The sequence below is a fragment of the Notolabrus celidotus genome, chromosome 23 (assembly GCF_009762535.1).
Source record: "Notolabrus celidotus isolate fNotCel1 chromosome 23, fNotCel1.pri, whole genome shotgun sequence".
Classification (NCBI taxonomy): Eukaryota; Metazoa; Chordata; class Actinopteri; order Labriformes; family Labridae; genus Notolabrus; species Notolabrus celidotus.
In genome coordinates, this window is record NC_048294.1 from 9974161 (window position 1) to 9996588 (window position 22428).

A 22428-nucleotide genomic window follows, 5' to 3' on the forward strand; every position below is an offset into this window, starting at 1 on the left:
GGTAATGACCAAGCCTGATCTTTCATTCCTCGCCTCATGCTCATTCTCCCTCTTTCATCCCTGCTCTTCACTGTTACCTCTGTACAACACTCAGACAGGGATGGAGAGATGTAAAGGAAGGAAGGGAAACGGACTGAGACAGCGAGAAAGAGGCCTCGCCTTTAATGACATGATCTGTAACTGCTTAACCAGGGACACCATTTCATAATGTGTAAGAGCAGGTTACACACATTGACAATGTGAACTCACAGCTGATCCAGTAGAACCTTTTTTTTCATGTAACGCCGTCCTTGTGACTGGACTTCTTTGTGTTTGTGCTTCAGACCTCATGCAGGGTCGAACACTTGTTCACCTTGTCCTCCTTTAGAGGGAAAATAAACAGAAAAGGGAGGCTGGTGCATTCTTCCCTTCTTAGTTGTATTTAACACACAGGTGTAGCCAGCTGCAATGTCTGTTGGGTCCCCTGAGCTTCAAGCAAGCTTGTGAAAGGCTTCCTTTGTACAGCCTCCCCCACATCCGTATTACAAGGCCCTGTTATTGAAAGTATTCTGTTCTAAAGAAAGGCCGGACCTTGTTTGTGGTATTAAAAAGTCTTTGTTGACAGCAGGTTGGATTAGATGTCTTATGTTTTGGTGGTTTTAAGCTAGCTTTGAGATTGAAGTTGCCCCCAAGAATCAGCAAAATCTGGCTAGAACACTTTAAGGACTCCAATTTTACCCTTGCCCCTTGTTTCCCTATCCTATTTCTCTACCATCCTGACCCAAAATCCCTTTCCAAATTCAAAAGGATCCAACTCCCCAAGCTGTCCTCAAACAATAAAAAAATAAAGTACCAGCAGTCCCTTTTATAGTGACCCCCGGCCGTTTGGTTTCTCTTGTAGCCGTTTCGCCGAGTGACCTTCTCGGTGGTGAGCCAGCCCCAGGACCCTCACCAGCAGGGATCGCTGCAGAGCTGCTACGACAGCGGCCTGGACGAGTCGGAGACGCCCAGCAGCAAGAGTTCATCGGGCCCCCGACTGGGCGCCCTTCCCCTGCCTGAGGACAGCTACGAGAGGACTACGCCGGATGGCAGTGTCGGTGAGGCAGAGCACATGGAAAATGGTAGGGGCAAACACTGAAAGGAGATTTAGAAGTCGATAAGATATAGGAAACACACACTCACATACTGGCTAGGGTAACCACCGTATGGTAGGTAGTCTTAGAAACAGACCAAAGCGATGAGGTTCAATCCTTTTTAGGAGTTCTCAACACTATTCTTTTTGGAGTTTTGTGTCTAAATAGTTTTGGCAGTGGTGTTAGGTGTGATGTGGTGTTGAAGTTGTGATGTAGCAGTAGTTGTTGCAACTTTTACGAAAGCTAAAGCCCATCAACAAATGAACAAGAAGAAGACAAGGTCTGGGAGTTATGATGAACCCTTTGGTTCTGTTTCAGAAACCCCAGGCTTGTTTGATCAAAGGGACTACACCAGGGAACAAATGAAACAGATATATTCTTTAAGATCAACACCTCTCAGACTGTCTTTCTCCTTTGGGCTTCTCGTTACATTTCATTTGTCAACTAGCTTTCACCTTGACTGAGGATAGATCTCTACATCCTGCCTTGTATGTCCAAAGACAAACTAATGAAAGAGTGGCAGTGGGGGGTGAATTGTTACGAACCTGATCAGATAGCTGCTGTAGTGTTATGCAGTTTGTGTTTGGCTTGAGGCCCTTACGGAGGAGTTCATTTTTCCACAAGTGGGAAATAGAACTGATGTTCTGTAGGTTGTAATGTGAAAAGACTGCAGTCTAGAGAGAGTGAGTGGGAGCAACGGAAAGCAATGGCGTCTATTGTGAAGGTGGTCCCCTAGGTGTTGTCTTTGTATCTTCCCTTTCTGAACCTTTTCACAGCTAGCCTGAGCTAGTTTCCTACCAAGGCTAAAGTATGTGTGAGTGTGTGTGCATTTGGGTGTGCATTGAGAGATGGGGGTAATGGTCCCATTCATAGTCTAGGAGTCTGAGGCAACGCTTAACAAGGAGTAGCTGTCTTGAGAGTGCTAAGCCTAAGTGCAGAGGCTTCCCCGCTGCAGCTTAGGATAAGGATATTCAAATGGCTTAAAGATACATATCCTCTCTCTCTGGGTGGAGTTGTTTGGTATGGTATGATGATTTAACTGATTTTAGATCAGTGCCATCAATTGAACGTCATACTGAATCAGCAAAAAATAAGATTAATGACAAAAAGACCTATTTTAGGGAATTTGTCATAGAGTTACATGTATTTTTATGGGTTTTCAATAACCCTAGACAGGTCAAAGAAAGTCAGCTGACTGCAACAGATTTGTGCATCAAAATAACCTTTCATGTACAGGTGTCAACCATGAGCTCTTTGTTGGACTTAAAGAGATTTGCAACACTTTTAATGAGAGTTTCTTGGGCTATCTTGTGGATATGTAAAATCTGCCAGTTTGGCTAATTAAGCAACCAATGAATGATGGTCAAGTTAGACCAATCAAAAGGCTTGTTTCAATTTGGTTGGTTTGTGTTCATAGCAAGCAACAACCTCTGAAGTTGAAATATGAGGGCAGTGTGAAAGTCCCAAAAATAGTGCAGTACCTTGAGTGTCCACTAGAGGCTGGCCCCAAAACTCAAGGAATCCCAATTAAGCCCAATGTTAACAGCAGAAAGACGGTAAAAGAAGAACAACTTTCGTCTCTATAGCTCATCTGTTTATTCATAAAAATTCTACTGGTGGTGATTTTTTTATAACTCTTCTGAAGTCAAAAAGTTACACATAAATGTGCTTAGTTAGGGACATAGCAAGTTCAATGACAGGTGGTGCATTGTAGTGGTTTGCCAAAAGGCTTGAGGCCCGCGTCAGGTCCTCTTTGCTTCCGTCAAGTTTGATCAACGATTAGTTTGAGTGGGGGGCTGGTGGCCTAGTGGTCTAAGCACCCCACATACAGGGGCTATAGTCCTTGTCGCAGGGGTCGCCGGTTCGATTCCCGGGCGGTTGACCATTTCCTGCATGTCTTCCCCCACTCTCTACTCCCTACATTTCCTGTCTCTCTTCAGCTGTCCTATCAAATAAAGGCAAAAGGCCCAAAAATATAACTTCCCTCTGTGTTTTATGCAGCCTATGATTGCCGCTTTGGAACTGTTTGTTTGGAGGCTACAGGCCTGTCACAGTCCACCTTGTTGCCTGTGTGTAGGGTGATCTACACCTATGTTGAGCCAATTTCCAATATGGCGCCCTCCATTGTTTGACTTCATAACACCTCTTCAGAAACAAATGAGTGATGCCATTTAGACTATGCCCATGTTATCTCAGTCAGTGGTTTAATGTGATATGACAAGGGCAGCCAATAGCAACCAAGTTGGATCAAAAGTATAATTGGCCAGTCAATCAAACCCAATGTGGGAACATCTAAGGCATATATGATGAAAGAAGTGACTCCTACTGTTAAATACCCCCCAAAAGTTCATTCACATATTAAAATTGTTCAGTTTTGAAGACTTTTAAATTATCAAATGGTCCCAAAAGTACACTGTCACACAATCCCCATCAATTTCAGCTCTAGCTCAGAGCACACATGTTGCTAATTCTCCCTCTTGATGCTTTCAGAGGATACTATTGCAAAGTAAACTGCAGCTTTAGACGAGATTTGTTGGAGAAACAGAGTCAAGGTCAATTCATGAATCAGGCTCCAGCCAAGAGAAACAACATGCTCGGCTGCTGCTTCGCTATCTTTAGTGAGATCAGCTGAACTGGTGTGTGTGTGTGTGTGTGTGTGTGTGTGTGTGTGGAGATGGGAGGGCAGCTGCTACAAGGGAGATTGAAAGAAAGTGTGTGAAGATTGTGTTGAAAATAGTTCAGATTTACCTTTAAACATCACATGGTTTCAACAAGTCTGAGCGCTAATTCTTTGTACTCTGAGGCTATGAGGAGATATAATCTAAATTTAGGCAGGCGGCAGGGTGGCCTTGTGCTCTAAGAGCCTCTAATTGTTGTAGGTCCTGTCTTGCAATCACATAAAAAGCAGCCTTAAGTTTCCTGTTAAAGTGCCCTTGAGGAAGGCGCTAAGCTTCTGCTTTGCTCACTTATGCTTGGTCACTCAGGATAAGGGCATGAGCTAAATACCTAAGTGTAAAGTAAATGCAATCATCTAAGGTTAGGGCAAATATTGGCAAACTGCTTCTGCCTCTTGAGGGATGCTAACGACAGTCATTAGCACTCCCTGTCGTGTTGTAGCGAGAGTACACAGACACTGTTAGCGCTCTATATGAAGCCCTGGACCTTTTTTTGAAAATTAGGGACTTATGAGGAAAGAGGGAGGACAAAAGTTAGCAGATGGCTTGCTTTGGTGCTCAGTGCTGGCATGGGCATCATTAGCAACAGGTAATGGCAGGGTTTTACGTACGTAATGTGTCTGGGATTCGTGGTGAGGGTCTGTTTTTTTGGACCAGAAAGAGAAAAAGAGTAAAGAAGGTGATTTGAAATGCTAATGTGTGCGCAGGCGAAAAGAAATGGTGGTTCGAGTTTGTGTCAAGAATATGAGAATCTGGATCTCGGCGCTTGATTGACAGTTTGGAAACTTCAAATCTGATAATTTGACTTTTCATTCCTCATTCATCACAATCCATCAAGTTTGATTGCTCGTGCTTTGTGTCACGGTAAAACGTCCTCAAAGGGAATTGTCCTTTTTTTGATTCAGCCTTGACTCACTTGTTGCCGATCGATGTTCGCACAATGCGCTTGAACAATCGTCCAGAGCGGCAGCTGCTTGTCCGTCTTGCACACATGGGTGCACGCTTGCACGCACGCAACTTCACCCCCCCCCCAACACACACACAAATACCCAGGCATCTGAACTAACCAAACCCAGACAAACACATGTGAAGACAACAAACACACAAAGTCTGTTTTTTCACTGTGAGTCTTCATCCTTTCCTTTCTTTTCCATCCACCCTGCACAGATGTGCCAAGGGACCCTGTTTACTTTCCCCTCATCTCCTTCATCAAGGTCAGGCTTCGAACTTTATTATTTTCTATTCGTTGACTCCTTTCCATGGGGATTGTCAAAACAAAAAAAAAAAAAGAGAGAAAAACTCTCAAGCCAAGGCGGTTTTCTTCCAGAACTGAATGAAAACAGGGAGCGTTGAGGTCACCGCGGGCATATGAACACATTCTTGACCCGCTCCGCGCTGCACGAACGATCAGACAAGACTCCTCTGCAGTTTCATCTTCGTAGACTTTAATATCAGACAGTCAAAAAAGCCGAATGTCGGGAACTTACGAGGATTCTGCTGTTTCTTGAAAGATTTCTGAATTTGCACAGCTGAACGATGCACAATAAAACCGGCCTCTTCAGAACAAGACATACATAAACTCTACAGTAACTCTTAAACAGCGGACAGCTCTTCATATCTCTCAGTGAAGGCACTTGGCACTTTCCATGAAGTCTTGGTGTTTTTTGATGCACAGCTGGGCCCCTCACTTATTCATAAGCTTACCCGGGTGCTCATCAGATATTCATAAACGCTGAGTGTTTGGAGTCAAACACCCGATTAGGCCGTTACAGATGTCAAAGAGTCCTTCTAGATAGAAATACGGCGTTTTTCACCGGGTCAGAGGCTTTTACTCCATTATTGATCTCTACATTGCCGGGGGGTTGCTGGATGTTTCAATTCTTAACCGTGTTAGTTCAAGTACACCTCAAAATAACATGATTCCACATTGCCCTTTTATTGTGAGTGAGGTGTCTGAGGTGTGCAAAGTGCTTTCTTGTGAATCCAAGCAGCTTGCGGCGCTCAAGATGTAACATCATTGTTGAGTACATCAGCGCAGCCATGTTATGCTTGTTGCTATGGGTCACGCTGCCAATGATGTGTCCTATTTGATCCACAGCATGAATCATTATTACATAGGGGCTTTTTTTATCAAGAGAATGCTAATATATATCTGTAAGCCACTTGTACAAGTCTGTGTTAATACAACAGTATGTGCTGTGCGGCCTGGGGCTGATGCTGTACACAGGTAAACAAAGATAATACAGTCTTTGTGGACACAGGTGGGTCCAGAAAGAAGAACTGCATTAGCCTGAGAAATTACACAAAGAAGAGAAACCAAAGGAAATTTATGTTTCCTCTTGTAGGAGCAAATCTCCAAAAGTTACCCACGTGCACCTGTGGACAAATTTCATCCATGCACTTACTGCTAAATAAATAGTCCATCTTTACTCTGCAAACTATCCACATCTAAGGTTATCAGAACCATCCTAGACAGGGGCGGATACAGAGAGGCAGCAAGGGGTGGCATGCCCCGGCTCCCAAGTCAGGCCAACCTGGTGGGACCACCCCAGTCCAAAAAGTCTAGACACGTCCCTGCTGTAGGGGTCAAAAGATAATTCTCAGGTGCTACTAGTTAATTCAAAGTGTGAAGAGCAGGAAATGTGCAACAGATCCCTAAAATAAGGGGTGTTCTTCGGAGTTTGACCTCTAAAGGCCTCTAGTATCAAACAGAAATGCTTCTAAAATATGAATCACACGAGCCTTTACATTTTTAAACAATTTCTTAATCATTTCTGCTCCAATTGGGACTCTTTTCCCACATTGCGAGGCAAACACGTGCCTCGAACATTAGTTTACTCAACTTTTTATTTACCACTACATCCCTGAGTGCCTCTCGCCGAGGCTGGTGCCTGATTTTTGTAGATGCCAGCTTGCTAAGACAGATGAATAGTGCAAATTTATTGTAGCCTCTAAGAGAGTAATAGCACGTCCTACTGGCTGCTCACGTTAGCATGCCTCCCACGTTTCTGTGCCTTGGCTGCCAGACAACCACCCCCCAGCACACACACACACACACACTGGAAGACACAAAAAACCCCACACACACACACAAACACCAGGCTCCATCCTTCCTGGTGAGAAATCTTGGGGTACAACTGCTGGATGACAAACATCATCATTTAGCGTTGGCTCCCCGGCTTGGAATAGAGACACAGAAGTGGCTTGGAACAGCCGTTCAAACTCAGGTAGTTTTTTGAGCTTCGCTAACACAGACATAAGCTAAGATTGTCAGTGATTGAACAAAATAAACAAACACACACACTTCCAACTCAGCACAATGAGGCACTACATCATATCCCAGCTCTGTGAAGCACCTCACTACATCACTACCCTGTTGTTTCTGAGGGGTTATTCTTTGCCCTTTGGAATGCCGCTTAGCAATGCTTAATAATGTGCGCATATGTGTGTGTGTGTGTGTGTTTGCTTGTGTGTAACTCTGTTCATTAAGTGCACCCAATTGTGGGGGCCAGATGGCAAAGCGAGTTTGTTTAATTAAAACCATTCATATTTCAAGAGCCGAGCGGCGGCAGCAGCAGCGAGCAAGCACTGGTCTTAGGTCTGATTTCCCTCAACTTGGTGGAAGGATGGGAGCGTGCGTGTTCGCGTGTGTCTCTGTGTGTGTTTTGTGTTTGTGCATGCCACCCGGCGCAGTGCAGCGTAGTGAAGAATCACCCAGCGGAAGACACTGGTGCTATCAATCAGTGTGTTACACATGCACGCCCTCCCCAAGGTTAAGTCCAAGTGTGCACAGAAGTAAAAAGCGTTAATTTGTCAGTGAAATTAGGGAGGAAATCAAAGAAGAAAATGTAAATAGAGAGTGTGTTAAAGGTTTTGTTGCGTTTATGTTGTGTATGGTGTGTGTGTATGTGTGTGTGAGTGTCTGCAGTCTCATTCATTTCCATCTGTCCTTTCTCCCACACCCTCTGATTTCTTCTCCTGCTATCCTGAGGCGAGGCGACAGCAAAGGGAAACAGAACAAGGAGGTGAAGGGGATGCATGGCATGGCATGGCAGGGTGGAGTAAATGAGTCACACACTGCGTGGGAGCCCGAGAGAGAGACCAAGGAGATAGAGAGAAAATTAATAAAAGAGAGGAAAAAACACACACACAGGAGAGAGATACAGACTGAGAAACAGAAGGATGGAAAATAAGTGAGGGATGGGGTTACATGCATGGAGAAGTTTTGCCAGCAGGGAGTGGCGCTTGACGGAGGGATGATTGATCACCGCTCAGCTAGAGCAGGCAGGTATTCAAATCACACCCCGGTGTCACATCTACAACGCTGTCTTCCTCTGTGTGTCTCCACACGGGCACACGTGGACTGTTAAGCCCACCCAGTGCAGTCTTAACTCCTAAGGCATATGACTCCAACAGACCTAACGTAAGCATGAGGAACAACAAAGGTTGGATAAAGAGGGGTGTTTTTTTATGTTTCTTTCAAGGAGCAGTTTGCCCACATTGCGGGAAAAATGAATGGGAAACAAGCCATGCTACTTATTTCTGAGATATTTGAAAACCTTTGAGATTTCCATAAACACTCAATTTTCAGATTTTTAGAAATTCATCTCAAGCGGATACCCACAGACTTCAGCGTTTTTTTTTAAACTTCATTTTAACTACTTTGTCTCGTAGAGAAACCCCCTCAGAAAATTGTTTACTCTGTGGATTATTAAGAACTGTGGGGGCTTAGAAGTTCCCCATGGGGGTCAAAAGCTAACGCTTAAGGGTCAAAAGATGATTTCGATGTTGGATGAACAGTAGAAACCAAAATCTCTGTGAAATGATGTGAATTTCTTGGGAATATTAAGACTTCAGGCTCCCAAAACAAACTGACATTGTCTTTGAATGAGACAACATTTGGTTGTTTTTTTAAAAGGGTTTGAAATTTCATAACCCCAATTATAATGAGCAGTATTTTCCTAAGAGATCACAAGCAAAGAAACATCTGGAACCAACTGATTACACTACAAAACTCAGTAAGCTGTTGTCTAATTTAACCTAATTCAGGCCATATCTATGTAACAAGTGTAGGTACATGTTTTATCCCAAGATAATAGAAAAATGAAGACCCGAATTGCTTGCAATTGATAAAAACAACACTTCCAATGGGTTACTTGAAATATTAATAATAACGTCTTAATTATCAAAACTAGCAAGAAATTTAGCCTGTTTAGCTAGTGTAATATTTTTAATTACAAGCAATTCAGGTCTTAGTTTTCGCTTATATTATCTTTACAATAAGATGGTGATCTGGACTTGTGTGTGATTGTAACAAAGTGTTTTTTTTTACTAGATAAAACAAAAAAACGTTCTTCGTTTTCAGTTTTTGCAGTGTAAAGCTATATAAAGGCGCAATCTTTCTGCATTTTAGCACATTAAATATACCTTGATTCAGGTTCAGGTTACTTTATTTGCACCCGTAGGTAAACTTGTTTTGCAGCCAGTGAGATGTTAGATCAATACAGAATTAGAAGACAGATGTCAGACAGAACGAACTACTTAGGGCCCGATCTACTAAAGGTTTGCGTGTATAAAAACATGTGCAAACTTGATAGCGCGCGCAAAGCTGACGTACTAACCGGGAGCACCGAGGATTGCGTCTTTCAAATTAGCAAAATAGCACTCGCAAAACATTTAGCGTGTTTGCCTTCATGAATATGCAGAATATATGTAGATCATCAGGACGCGCAAAATACTGGGAGGAGGAGATGCAAATGTAAACATTTAGCACACGCAATGTGATCTATCAAACCCTGAAGCAGATAGCGCGCGCTGTATTTGCGTCTATATTTAGCACGTTTGAAAGGCAGACATTAGACATTACTAAATGTTTTAGTCAATCAAACCAAGAGAACAAAATAATAATAATAAAATAACACAAATTCAAAGCAGTTCAGCACCACGGATAGCGACCGCATCATTCTGACACCCACTTTAACTTTTTCATACTTACTAGAGCAAGAGTGGCAGACTAAGCCTCATCAAATCGCTCTCTAATCTCCATCAAAACACTGATTGCGTTTTGGAGAAGAGTAGATGCGTTTATTTCATCGGCAGATCTTCTGTTTTTTCTCACATCATTCACCTTTTCACAGATGGCCTCCCAAATCGCATTTCTAACGCTGAGATGTCTCTGCTGGAGTTCATCGATGTGTTTATTTCCCTCCTCCACTAAAACCTCCAACTCCATGTCTTCAAACTTCATTTATCGCTTAAGGCCACTCTGCTCTCTCAAACTCTACATGGTGACAGCCGATAGCACACGCAAAATCCTCGTAAAATAGGGCGGTCCGCACCACTTTTGCACTCGTTATGATTTGCGCACGCAGTCTTAGTAGATCACCCGCAACACGCCCAGAAACAGCACGTGCAAAATTATTATTTGCACACGCAAATTAGCGCTCGTTATTTGGGATCTTAGTAGATCAGGCCCTCAATGTGCAAAACATACAAAAATATCCTGAAACTAATCTAACAATATAAATGATAAAAGTGCTAAAGGTTCCATTTAAAACGCATATCAGAAAACAGTCAACCAATAAAAACGATAAAATCACATGAATAAATAAGACAATCTGGGCTCAGGTCTTAAAATTGGAGGTTGACGCTGTGTGAGAAAATAAATGCTATTGCTTGTTCAGCTCAGTAATAGCAGCAGGAACAAAGCTTTCTTGTGAGGCTATGTCCTGCACCTAGGGACTAAAAACCGTCGTCCAGATTGAAGAAGAATTTATTTTGGAGGCAGAAATTTCATGGAAATAATATAACTAAAACAACTGAGTGTAAAATCCTTGTAAAAAAAAAGATAAACTACTATTAGTGAAAGTGGTTGTTACGCTTACACCAGTTGGAAGACGGAGAAGAAGAGAGTGGTTGTTGCACGTGATACAATTTGTGTTGGAAGAAGTTTTTGATAGTAAATACATGCAGGAGGGGTGAGCAAGTGATTGTCTCAGTCTAGAATCTGACCATTTCTACACACTGTAACTTTAAAGCTACTATAGGTAATTTTCAGTTTGTGCGGATTTTGGCGCCCTTTGTCGTAAATCAGGAACCTTTCATCATCTGACAAAAATCCTGTCTTTTAACAGTCTAATGAATCAGTCTCTCCTAGCTTTGCCTTGAAAGTAAAGAAAGAGGCTGTTTTCGCCGTGTTGTAACTCGCTTTATGTAACACCTACCCTGCCTCAGCTTCGTCGGGCATTGTAAACAACTGTGAAGAAAATGTCATGCTTTACTTTGAAGGTATTGCTCACTTTGCTAGCTCATAAACAGCCATCAAATTTAACTCCAGTTTGTTTCATAACCAGTTAAGAATTCCTTACAGGAGCTTTAAATCCGTATTTTGTAAGTCACAGGGGGGAGACTGCCAAAAATAACAAGAAGTGTCGCATGAATGTGTTGCACGGACAGACACAAACACTCACGTATTGTGAAGGTCCGACTGTGGATAATGGAATTGTTGCTGTGGTGTTTTGTGCAGCTAGAGGCGTCCTGACACCCACTCCTGACAGAGATTAAAAAAGCCATTCAGTCGGCTTACAAACACTGACACACACACACACACACACAGAGAAAAGCATCACACAGCCGTGATGGCCATTTGGCTCCAGAGAGAAAAAGTGCAGCCACTTTATACTGCACTCAAAGTGTGTATGTACAGAATATGAGCCATTCTTACACACAATAAATGCAGCGAATGTGTTGTAAAAGGTGTTATTGTCAAGTGCTTGCGATAAACCTTGCTCTGGTAAAGCGGCCATATTGTTTTTGGGAAGGGAGGGAAAACGTGTGTCGATATTCGCTTCAAATATATTTCTATATTGTCTTCTGCAATCTGGATGCACACTTGATAAAAAGAGGAGGAAAAAAAGGAGGAGAGCAGAATGCCTTTTCATGGCACTGCAGAGACATGACTGTATTTTCAATGAGGGCCAACAGTCATACACGCCGCCATGTGCATTTTGTGCCTTTTTAGGTGCAACGAAGCGTCGACTAGCAATTTGGAGCCACTCCAAATGGCACGGACATTTGTTATGTTCAGAGTAAAATCGCTTTCTCCAACAGCTGTTAATTTGGAATGAACCTAGCTCTACCTTTCCCCCCCTCCCTCCTTACCTTACCTCTCATGATATCATCACTCTTTGGCTCGGGTATGTGTGTCAGGTGTAGGAACCGGCAGGGCGGTCTTCAATGAAGACAATTAAACACCTCCAAGGCACTCAGCCAAAGCCTCCCGCCCTTCTTCCCTCTGTTCCCCCCCCCTTCTTTCCTTTCCCAGGCACTCTGTCTTCTGCTTGTTTCCCCTCCTCCTCCTGTTCTCTCCCCTCTTTTTAACTTCCCTCTCTTTTGTCACAATAACCAGTTAGTATTCTGTGGATGATTATGTAGAAGATCAGGGGGACAGGTTGTGCAGAGATAACATTTGCTAGTGCATGCTGGAGCATCAGGTGTGCAGCACTGGGACGCAGTGGGTGCCATGTTTCTCCCAGTGTGTGGTCTGTAGCAAGGGAGGGGCTAGCTGCAAGGGATGCCAATTGACCTTATTTACATGGCTGCCATTTTCCTCTGATGTCATGCTGGGGCTAGGAATCAAAATGCTGCATTAAGGTGGAGTCTGACAAAATATACTGCTGCTTTCACAGTGAACAGCAACTGAGAGGACAACAAGTAGTACAAATCTGGCCAATTACAGTTAGCTACAAAGTAGTCAACTGCTTACATCAGTTTTTGATAGTTTTACACAGTACAATGGTGAGAAAGCTCACACCTAACTGTATATTGGCAAAAAAGAAGTTGCTGCTAATGTTAGCTGTCTCTAGAGCTAGCTAAGATGTCTTACATTTATGCATCCCAAGATGTCCCACTGGGTTCTCACTATCCAGGAATATATATTGTGATAACAACAACCAGACTCCCTATGTTTAGAGAGAAACTCTTGGCTTACCAAAATGTTAGCAGGAGATGGTTTGGTGCTAAAAATAGCTTTTGCCTCATGTTAGCTAACCAGAGGTGGACAAAGTACACAGCTTCATCACTTAAGTCAAAGTATAGATACTCCAGGTCAAATATTACTCCAATACAAGTGAAAGTTGCTCTGTCAGATTATTACTTGAGTTAAAGTACTGAAGTACTTGCTTTTAAAAATACTTAAGTATTCAAAGTACTTGTACAAAGTACTCATGTTTATCTGGAAACCATTAGTTGAAATACCTAAAAACTCAGCCAACAGACACTAAGTTACTCCAAGCACAGACAACTTAGTTTGAAATGTTCATTTGGAATGAAACAGACGTTACGTAGCTCAATACGCTTTCTCAGGTTGGACAGTGAATGTTTGTATGTTTGAGCAGAGTGGGAAACAGGGAGAACATTTCAAACGATACGTATCATTCTTCATTTCAAAAACCTCTAACACGGGCTGAAGATATGGCCATAGATGCTCAGGTGGAGAATTATCGCCATCATTACCACCTCTACATGAACTGCCTGATCTGACTGAAATCTGCTCTGTGTTTGCTCCACGTTCAACCGTGGAGACGCACGATATACAGGTACGACTAAACCACTGAGACAAACAGAACTACACAAACACATTTTACTGTCTTAGGGATCAGATTTCAGAAAAGAAAAGGAAATTCATGAGCTGACTTCAAAGCAAAAGTAGTGAGTAACTAGAGCACTGATAGAAATGTAGTGGAGTAAAAGTAATAAGTTACCCAAAAAATAATACTCAAGTTAAGTACAGATGCTAAAAAAAATGTACTTAAGCACAGTACTCAAGTAAATTTACTTTGTTAATGTCCACCACTGTAGCTAACAGGCTATTCGAATCGGTTGTTGCCTTTTTAAAGTTAACCAGGTTTTCAATCAATGTCTTGTAAATCCCAGGTCAAGGAGGGAGTGGATACATTATTCCAGGCAAACACCTAGCTAACAGTAGGAGCTACAAAGTGCTGAAATTAGCTGCTGTTTGGTGTCGGCTAATAGGTTTTAAAATGTCTTACTCTCTCCTTTAAAATGGCCAAGGTACTCTGGACTTTGATTATCCGGGCGGCCGTGAAATGATTCTCTGCATCAACAGAGGAACTCCTGGATGACCAAGAGATGACTCAGCGCTAATAGAAGCTGTTGCCTCGTATTATTTGATAGTTATGAAATCTGTTGTTTTACTTTTGAACTTAACACATTTTTACTAGGCCTGAATGTCTTGTAAATCCCTGGTTAAGGGTAAAGTGGTGAAATGATTTCCAGATTCTCTCCATGTACAGGCAAACTCCAAGCAACGCTACAAACTGTTAAAATTAACAGCTATCTGGTGGCCACTAATAGGTAATGAATTCTATTACTTGTTCTATTAAAATTACCACATGTCCCTATGGATTTTTACTATTCACTTTCTCTTAAGTTGCTGCAGTGAAATACTAGCAGCTTTCAGCTTCGCTATATATTTATACGGCTTATAATCAAGAGTCCAGTTAAAAGACAGTCCACACTGACAGGGACATAAGGGAAAAAATGGCCACAGTTCAAACCCGGTGAATAATCCTACTGGTTGAGGGAAGGTGTTTTTTTTTATTTATTGTGTGAACCCAAGTGTGTTTGTATATCCTGCATATATGGATATATGTAGATGTACATATGTTGCAGCATGCCAACTTCACACCAGGAGCATATCTACGAAGATAAATTGGGTGAGCCAAAGAGTGGAGGCAGTCTTTGTTTTTTATTTCTCTCACCTCGGGGGAATTTGTTGAAAAAAAAAAAAGCGCAAACAAACACAACTCTGAAAAAAAAAAAACACATTTCAGGTGTTCACACATTCTGTAGGCCGACACCAAGCTGAGGCCGCTCATGCATTCATTCATGTACTTGCCAAACATACTATACTTTATGTGCAAACACCGTCTCTCACTACCCCCTCCTTTATACCTCCTAACGGTTAAGGCGAACACACATGCAGAATAACTTGCTCAACACATTCCCTCCTGAAAATCGTGCTTGCAATTAGGATCTTGCACAAAAGGAATGCTGCGCTGATTGCAAAACACATCAAATTTATATGATTGCAGAAGTTTCCGAGAAAGGTGAACATGTTCTGCCAAGGCTAACTGATCCAACTGGAACCAGATGTTACCCACTTACAGCCAATGTACATAAATATGACTTCATTTCAAGGGAAGGTTTGCCAAAACTGGTACGAGATCGCCTCCCGTTTCTTGTTGTGAGTGTGTGCTGCAGTTTAAACACAGGCAGTGACACTCCTCTTGACCTTTAAGGTAGGAATTGCAAATTGTGTACATTTTTTCCGGCTGTGTTTGTGCCTCGGCTGACGCACGCATGTTCAAGCCTTCTCTGTGTTTATCTTACACATTTTGTACATGCTGCATCTGCCGAGCCAGCAGCTTGACCTTTGACTACTCTGATACGCACTGCGCCTCTCCTTTCTACCACCCACAACTTTGTCACCAACCAGGGAAATAAAAAAAAAATTCCTCCAAACTTTTTTTTCTGTCTGGGTTCCCCCCACGTGTTTGTGTTTACAGGAACAGCTTGCTGTGCCGCATCTCCAGCAGGCATGGCTGTAAACTGGCATTCCTTCTGGGAAAGGGATTTTGTCAGGAAGCTCCCCGCTCTGCCAACAGCGTCGGCTGCTACCGCTAATTGATCCCAATTAGGTCCTATTATTTAGGAATCTGACATCATGTTCGTCTTTTAATCGGGGTGGTTTGATGACTCAGAGACGTGACTAAATGCTGCGAAACTGTCAAAACAAAGCAAACAAATGGTGGCTTGCTTTAAGCGTTATGTGGGGAAGCTGAGGATAATCGGTGTGTGTAGCAGTGGTCTCATGGTGGTGTGTGGTTTTGCCTGGGGGGTACAGTAGCCTAAGATACACAGTGAAACATCCCTGCAGCTGTCATCCTGACACGGTCAAAGTCACAGTCATGAAATCAAACATTTGTTTTTTCCTGTACAGCTTACCAACTCCAAATTCAATAAATTGTGCACACAAATTATTAAACACACCATCATTGTGTCTCTAAAAACATAAAAGACATATTTATTTTAGCTATGTCTTTCACTTTTTCTTAAAGTGAAGAAATGGCAAAAAAAATCTGTTGAGCAAACAATTGATATTTAGCTTTGGTAATTTATTGACCATATACCCTTGGTAGCCATCTTCCTTAAACATTGGAGAGCTTCGTGGTGTTAAAACGTTTCACTGCTGTGTTTCAGGTTTATAATTGTAAGTTTTTAGGGCTTCTGGCATTCTTATCACACTACTTCCAGCTCAAACAGCAAGTGAAATCTGGTCTTATTTCAAGGTACCTTAGCATATGAGCTAACCCATTCATCCAACAACAGCTAACGCTAGTACACGGTTACGTTAGCTAAGAAATGGAAGAGAGCTAATATTACTGATGTGTTGTTTAACATGGTAAAATAGAAAAGGGTTAGATTCCTTGGTAACATGATGTTAGTCTGTTGATGTTTCAACGACCTATTGTCATTTAAGCTAGGAAGCACTTGAATGCTAGCTGTCGTACAATATAAGTAACTAGGTTGCAAACATTGAAACTTTGTTAGATTTCCCTCCAAATTTCCCTTTTTTAAAGTTAATTTTTATCCTGATAGAGAAAGACAGGACAGTGGGTAGATAAGGAAACTTTAAAGGGCAGAGGGATTCAATCACCAAGCCAGAGTGGCGACGCCAGATTTTCACTTTGAATGTTTTTACAGTTTACAAAGAAGTAGGAAATTCTAAAGATGTTTAAGTACCTTACATTTACACAACATGTGTGTTCGGAAATACAGCAGCCAAACACCTAACCCCCCACCCCACCCCAAAAAATGGCCACCATCCTAAATTGGTGACTTAATTATAAAAGCTTGTAGGAGCTGAGGGAACTTCTCATTTCAGTCATTTTTGGTGCCCCCTGTAGACCAATTGATATTTATGTCTCTGCTGATCTTGTCCTATACTTGTGTAAGTTGTGTTCACTAATGTACCAGTAACAAGTAGAAGAATCTAAATCCAGTTAAAAAATCTGCTAACAGCTAAATTGTACTTTGTAATAAACCATTTACTAACAGGTTTATCCCGGCTGATAAATGCTTGGTAGTGGATAAAGTGTTAGCTTGACCAAGTGCTCTGCAGAAAGTGGTTTTTGATCAATACTTCCTGCTGGACTGAAAGTGTGTATTCAGGCATGCATGCATGGTATGTCTACGTGTGTGTGTTTAAGTGCACACATCTGCACATGCAGAGAAGTCCAAGTGGGGATTTATCATCCTATCAGCGGTGCAACTAGACCAACACGGCCCACCACAACTTATTTTTACTCCTCCTGTCTTTCTCTCCCCCCTCTGCTCTCCGCTCCTCGCCTTATAAAAATAGATGAAAGCTAGTAACAATACAAGAAGAGGGTTTATCCTCCCCTCCCTCTCTCCCTCTCTCCCTCCCTTTCTCTCTTTGAGGACGCAGTTAATGTGTCTCATATGGACGTAGGGTGCGGTTGTGGAAGGAGGGGGGGGGGGCAGAATGAAAAGCTAACACAGTTTTATAAGAGGAGAGCGGGGTTTGAGGCCTCTGTTTAGCACACGCTTTGACCCCTGACATGCTGAGGGAGGGGGGGTTTCATAAGATGCAACACACACACACATATCTCCAAACAGAGACACACAAAAGCCTCCTTTTTTTTGCAGTTGTATGCATGCGTGCACACTCCATTCACCTGCGGGGACAATATCCTCCTTAGTTCCTCTGGCTGAGGAATTTCATTATTTCCTCTCTTTTTTTTGTGTCCATGCTTGAGCTCGTGGACACAATCACCCAGGGTCACATGTGCATTAGTGAAAAAAAAATCCCTTCCAAAAGCAGATGTGATTGATATTTTTTTCTATTTCAGCAGCTAAAAAAAAAAAAAGATGCTCATTATTTTTTCTTACCCTGAACAATCCTTCTGCTGTTCTCTCAGAAGTCGACAGAGAACAGAGGGAGGGAGTTCTTTTTTTTTTTTACTGACAGAGCCGCAGCACTGCATTCTGAGTGACTTTAATGCATTTTACAAGATTTTTCTTTTTTTTACTTGTCCATTTAGTCCATCGAACCGGTTTCCCTGGCGACTGCCCGGCACGGAACCCCGCTTAACGGTCAGCATTAGCGCCATACATGTTTTATGAAGGCCGAGCGCTCAGCCTACTTAAGACAAACACTCGCTGAACCCATTCACACAGCCGTGAAATTGATGTGTGTATATCTGTGTGTGTGTGTGTCTAAGAGGAGGAAATTGTGTATGTAGCTGATGTATGGATGTGTGTGTGCTAATATTTGCACTCTCCCTGCTCCTCTCTGGTGAGTGTGAAGCTGCTTGCTTATGCATTGTTGACCCATTTAGGGGCTTTTTGCTTTTGTGCTCTCTTTTAGCCTACAACGAGAACAGTATGGAGCACCTGCAAAAAAAAAAAATACCCTACAACTCTCTCTTCCCTTATCTCTTCCATTTTTGTCTCTATCATCCTTTATTTCTACATACACTGAATGAACCAACCTAGTAGAAACAAAAGGATTATTTTAAAGGCACCATACGCGATTTCCACCCCCTAAAGCTGGAATGAATATTCATTGTCAGCCACTAATTCAATCAACGTGTTTATTTTTGGACTTAAGTGCCAGGGAGGAGAGAGCAGGGGATGATATACAGTATGTTAAAGGGAAACAGGTGGGAAATGAACCTGGGCTGCCCGCTTTAAGTATTACGGACTCTGTACATGGGGTGCACACCTCTTAAATCAACATGTTAAACTGGCCCTATGACTTTTTCTCTGAATCTCTGTCCATTATCACATGGGATCTTTAATTTGCATTGAAGCAGTTACCATTCTGATTCTAACAGTGATACTTTTCATAATACATGTGGAAAGACAAGACCACAATATGTTTTTGTCAGAGCTGTCAAGCTTATATCAGTGGCCATAGTTACATGATGTTTTTTTTAATTCTGAATTAATTATTCAGAATTAAATCATTCTGAATTAAAGTATTCTCCTTTGCATTTACATGGAAATAGTAATTCCGAATTGAGGTTTACATGGAAAACCCGTTTAATCTTCTTTATTCAATTCTGCTTAAGGTCTAGGGGTTGGGAAGGGTTCTGATTGGACAGGGGCGGGCGTGACGTATTTACGTCTACTGGAAGAAAACAGACTCCAATTCCTGCTTCTTTTATTTTCAACATGGAAGATCACACAATAAGTACAGCTTTCGCTTTGATTTTGATTATTGTTTTGAATAAGCAGCTCGACACAAACATACTGCTTCACCTTCGTCAGCTGAGGAGGAGAAGAGAGATAGAGGGCCGGAGAAGGGAGGCGGAAGACCGGACTTTGTAGAATCAAAGCCAATGGTTAGTGCAACGACTGCTCTACCTCAGCCCACTGCCGCATCCTTCTCGCAAGGCCAGACAGCAGTGGTTGAAAGTGCAAAGCAAGGAATAATACATAAATAGTCTCGGCTCAAGTCCAACGCTTGCTTCGGGCGGCAATCCTGGAATATGTGCCCGCCAGTGCGGAATATGTGCGTCATTGCAACAGGACAAGGGAACAAGCATGCACAGAACGACTGGATTTAATTTAAAGCGGAATGAACGTATACATGATCGAGGAATTATTCAATTCGGATTTAAAATCAGAATAAACCAGCCACTTACTTCAGATTTAAGTTTAATTCGGAATGGTCATTTTCATTCGGAATTAGGTGTTTACAAGGTCATATTCTGAATTAAAAAAGGAATTAAAAGTCTCATGTAAACGCAGCCAATGAGGTTTCATCACTTTCGCCCTCATGGTAATTTTACCCACCCATCTTTGAACGCATCATAGCACAGCCGTCACCTCCTTTGTGATGTCATCACATATTTCAGTATTGGCTAACTATAGGGACTTTATGATGAAGGAGCCAATTTCCTGTATATTGTAATTTGAATTCTGACTCACCGACTAGACTGTATACAATGTGAATAAGGTATACTGAGTGTGACTAAGGTTATCAGAGCTAACACCACCAGCCTTCAGTCCATCTTGCAGGTCAAGGTTAGCCGATACTTCACTTTTATTCAGAAACTTAAGTAGACAATCGATGTGCATTTGCGCTCAAGTGATTTGATGTAAGTGACATGACTTGACTTGAGATATTACATTACATGATAAGCCTCACGAGACTCGACAAACGTTATTCATTTCACGGTTTTGACAGATACGGAACTTGGTCTTTACTCAATCAGGTTTAAATCCCCTTCCTTCCTTATGTTGCACTTTCTTTTCTTTCTGTTCTTTGTAATATCTTCGCACCTGGCCTCGAAGGCAAGGAAGCGTGCATCCAAACATACACCCCACTTTTTCCTGCAGGTGTGGATGTATTCTTTTTCTCTTTCACCTTCAGGTCACAAAACAAGAGAAGGAACAAATTCCCATCTCCTTTGTGTGCCGTTCAGTGCAACAGCTGTCTTTTCAAGCCTTTAAATGCAGCAATCACCTCACAAAGCTCCGTCTCAGCTATGCACATCGCTTTCCACTGCAGGCCAAAACTTCCTGTGAGGGACACGGAAAGCCAAAGTGGCAGTCAAAAGCCTCCATTTAAACCACAATAGACAGGGGCAAAACACATCAGCGGACACAATCAAAGCACAGTAACATGACACTGCAACCAAACAAAGTAGTTAAATGTGGCTGTGGATTTAATGAGGGGAAGCCAGGTGAGTTGTTTTCTTTCCCCAGGGGTTTAACAAAGAGATTAACCCTTTGAACACACACAATACGGGCACACCTGTTTTTGCACATTTGTGGCAAAGCCTGAGACTCTTTGTCTGTCTCCTGCTCTTTTGTTTGCAAGTCCCCGCCCGCAGACTAATGGCTACCTCGCAGGCTAAAACAATAGCATTTATCTTGTCTGTAGCTCAAGCTGAGCCTCGGGCAGTCACTTTAGCAGAGGTTGTGGAACTAGTCACAGAAGTGAGTCTGTAGGGCACAGAGGATTAGATTTAAGAGGAGAAAAACTAATGAGCGATGGTCAACAACCCACTGAGAGTTGGAGTTGTTTAAAAGTTGGAGACCCTCTCGCTCACTTCCTTGGTTTTCCTCTTCTTTGATTTCTTTACGTGACTTTTTCTCCCCCCCTCTCTCCACATTGTCTCAGCATCTAGCAGCCCTTCAAATTTGATCAGGCGCAAGGAGGGAGGAAGAGAAAAGGGAAGCAGGAAGAGACTGACATGATGACAAAAGACGCCCCTGCATGCGCCCCCGCCACCGATGGACTGTCAAAACAGAGCATCCTAATCCACATGATGTGCCTGCGAGTCCACTCACAATGCCCGCAAAATGTGCAGAATTCAAACACATGTAAAATCTCTTCCTATCTCTTTAAATAAATGCCCTGAGATCAGCTATTGGCAGCCTCGGCGAACACTGCACCGCCTGCAACTCACTGCGAAAGAATGGGTTTGTGCAATTGTCGGAGGGATGCTTCTGGGAAGAGGCTTACCTCTGGCAAATCAAGAGCTTGTATACATAGGCAAGAAGGGATCCTTTGTGCTGCAGGGGAGCTAGTGAATACAGCATCTGAAATACAGGGGGAAAAATGACTGTTTGGACTGTTTTAAAATAAACACTAGTGTCTCTTTGGTTGAACAAGGCTACTGTATCCCTCACTGCATGAGCACAGAGGGCTGTAGGATGCAGAGAGGCACCGTTTAGCCTGCCTCCCACACACAATGTACGGCTCGGATTTGAAAATCTTCTGGAAGTGACAGATTGGGTTCACACAACAGCGCAGTGAAACAAGTTACAGTCATTATCCAGTTATAGCTGTTATGAGGAAGTCGTTTCTCAGACTGCTCTTTGGGTAGTTGTCTCATAGCGGGACTGCCACACTCACACAAACACGTTCAGAGAGACAAAATCAGGGGGGCGTGAAGTTAAACAGAAGTGAGTTTAGCTGACCTTTGCAGTTATCTCCATCCCTCTCTGCTTCAGGCCGGCTGCCTGTAGCTGCCTTAGCTTCTAGTAGCACAACATATCCCAATCTCAGAGCTAATAGCAGCTGTCCTGAGGCAAGAGACACAGCGTGGGTTAACAGGTGCTCGTTAAAATAAGAAATATCATATCATCACTGACACACAGACACATTATTAAAGCTGTGAAGTCCATTTAAGTGAGTTTAGCTAACCTTTGTAGACATGTTCTGTACCCTGCTTCAGCGGCATTAACTACAGATAGCACTTTATAACCTATTTCACAGCCTTTTTTCTATTTACCCACAATGCCACTTGTTTTAAGCACGTGGGATTGGGGGTAAATAGATCCCAGAAAGGATAATACCAAGCGGCAACCTCCTGTTTCAAACTATAAAGCCCATGCGGAAGTGTTATAAACTGCAATTCATCTAGAATCCGCTTGAGGCTGGCTGCAGAAACACTGTAAACCACATAGACACCAATTCAAAAAAGACGATCTTTACAGCATTAATAAACATGTTTACAGCCTGGTTCAAAAAATGGATTGGCTCTACATAGGTAATTTCTCTATCGGCACACACTGTA

At 42.5% G+C, this 22428-nt stretch overlaps 1 protein-coding gene across 3 annotated transcripts in view; it reads left to right on the forward strand.

The window, feature by feature from the left end:
- Positions 1-22428, forward strand: part of pcdh7b (protocadherin 7b) — a 131992-nt gene that overhangs the window by 60327 nt on the left and 49237 nt on the right. For 2 of the 3 annotated variants that reach the window (XM_034676014.1, XM_034676012.1), the window contains exon 2: positions 881-1100. In XM_034676014.1, coding sequence (XP_034531905.1) covers positions 881-1100 — 220 coding nt within the window. The remainder of the gene's footprint in view (positions 1-880; positions 1101-22428) is intronic. The other variant, XM_034676013.1, reaches the window with a different exon arrangement.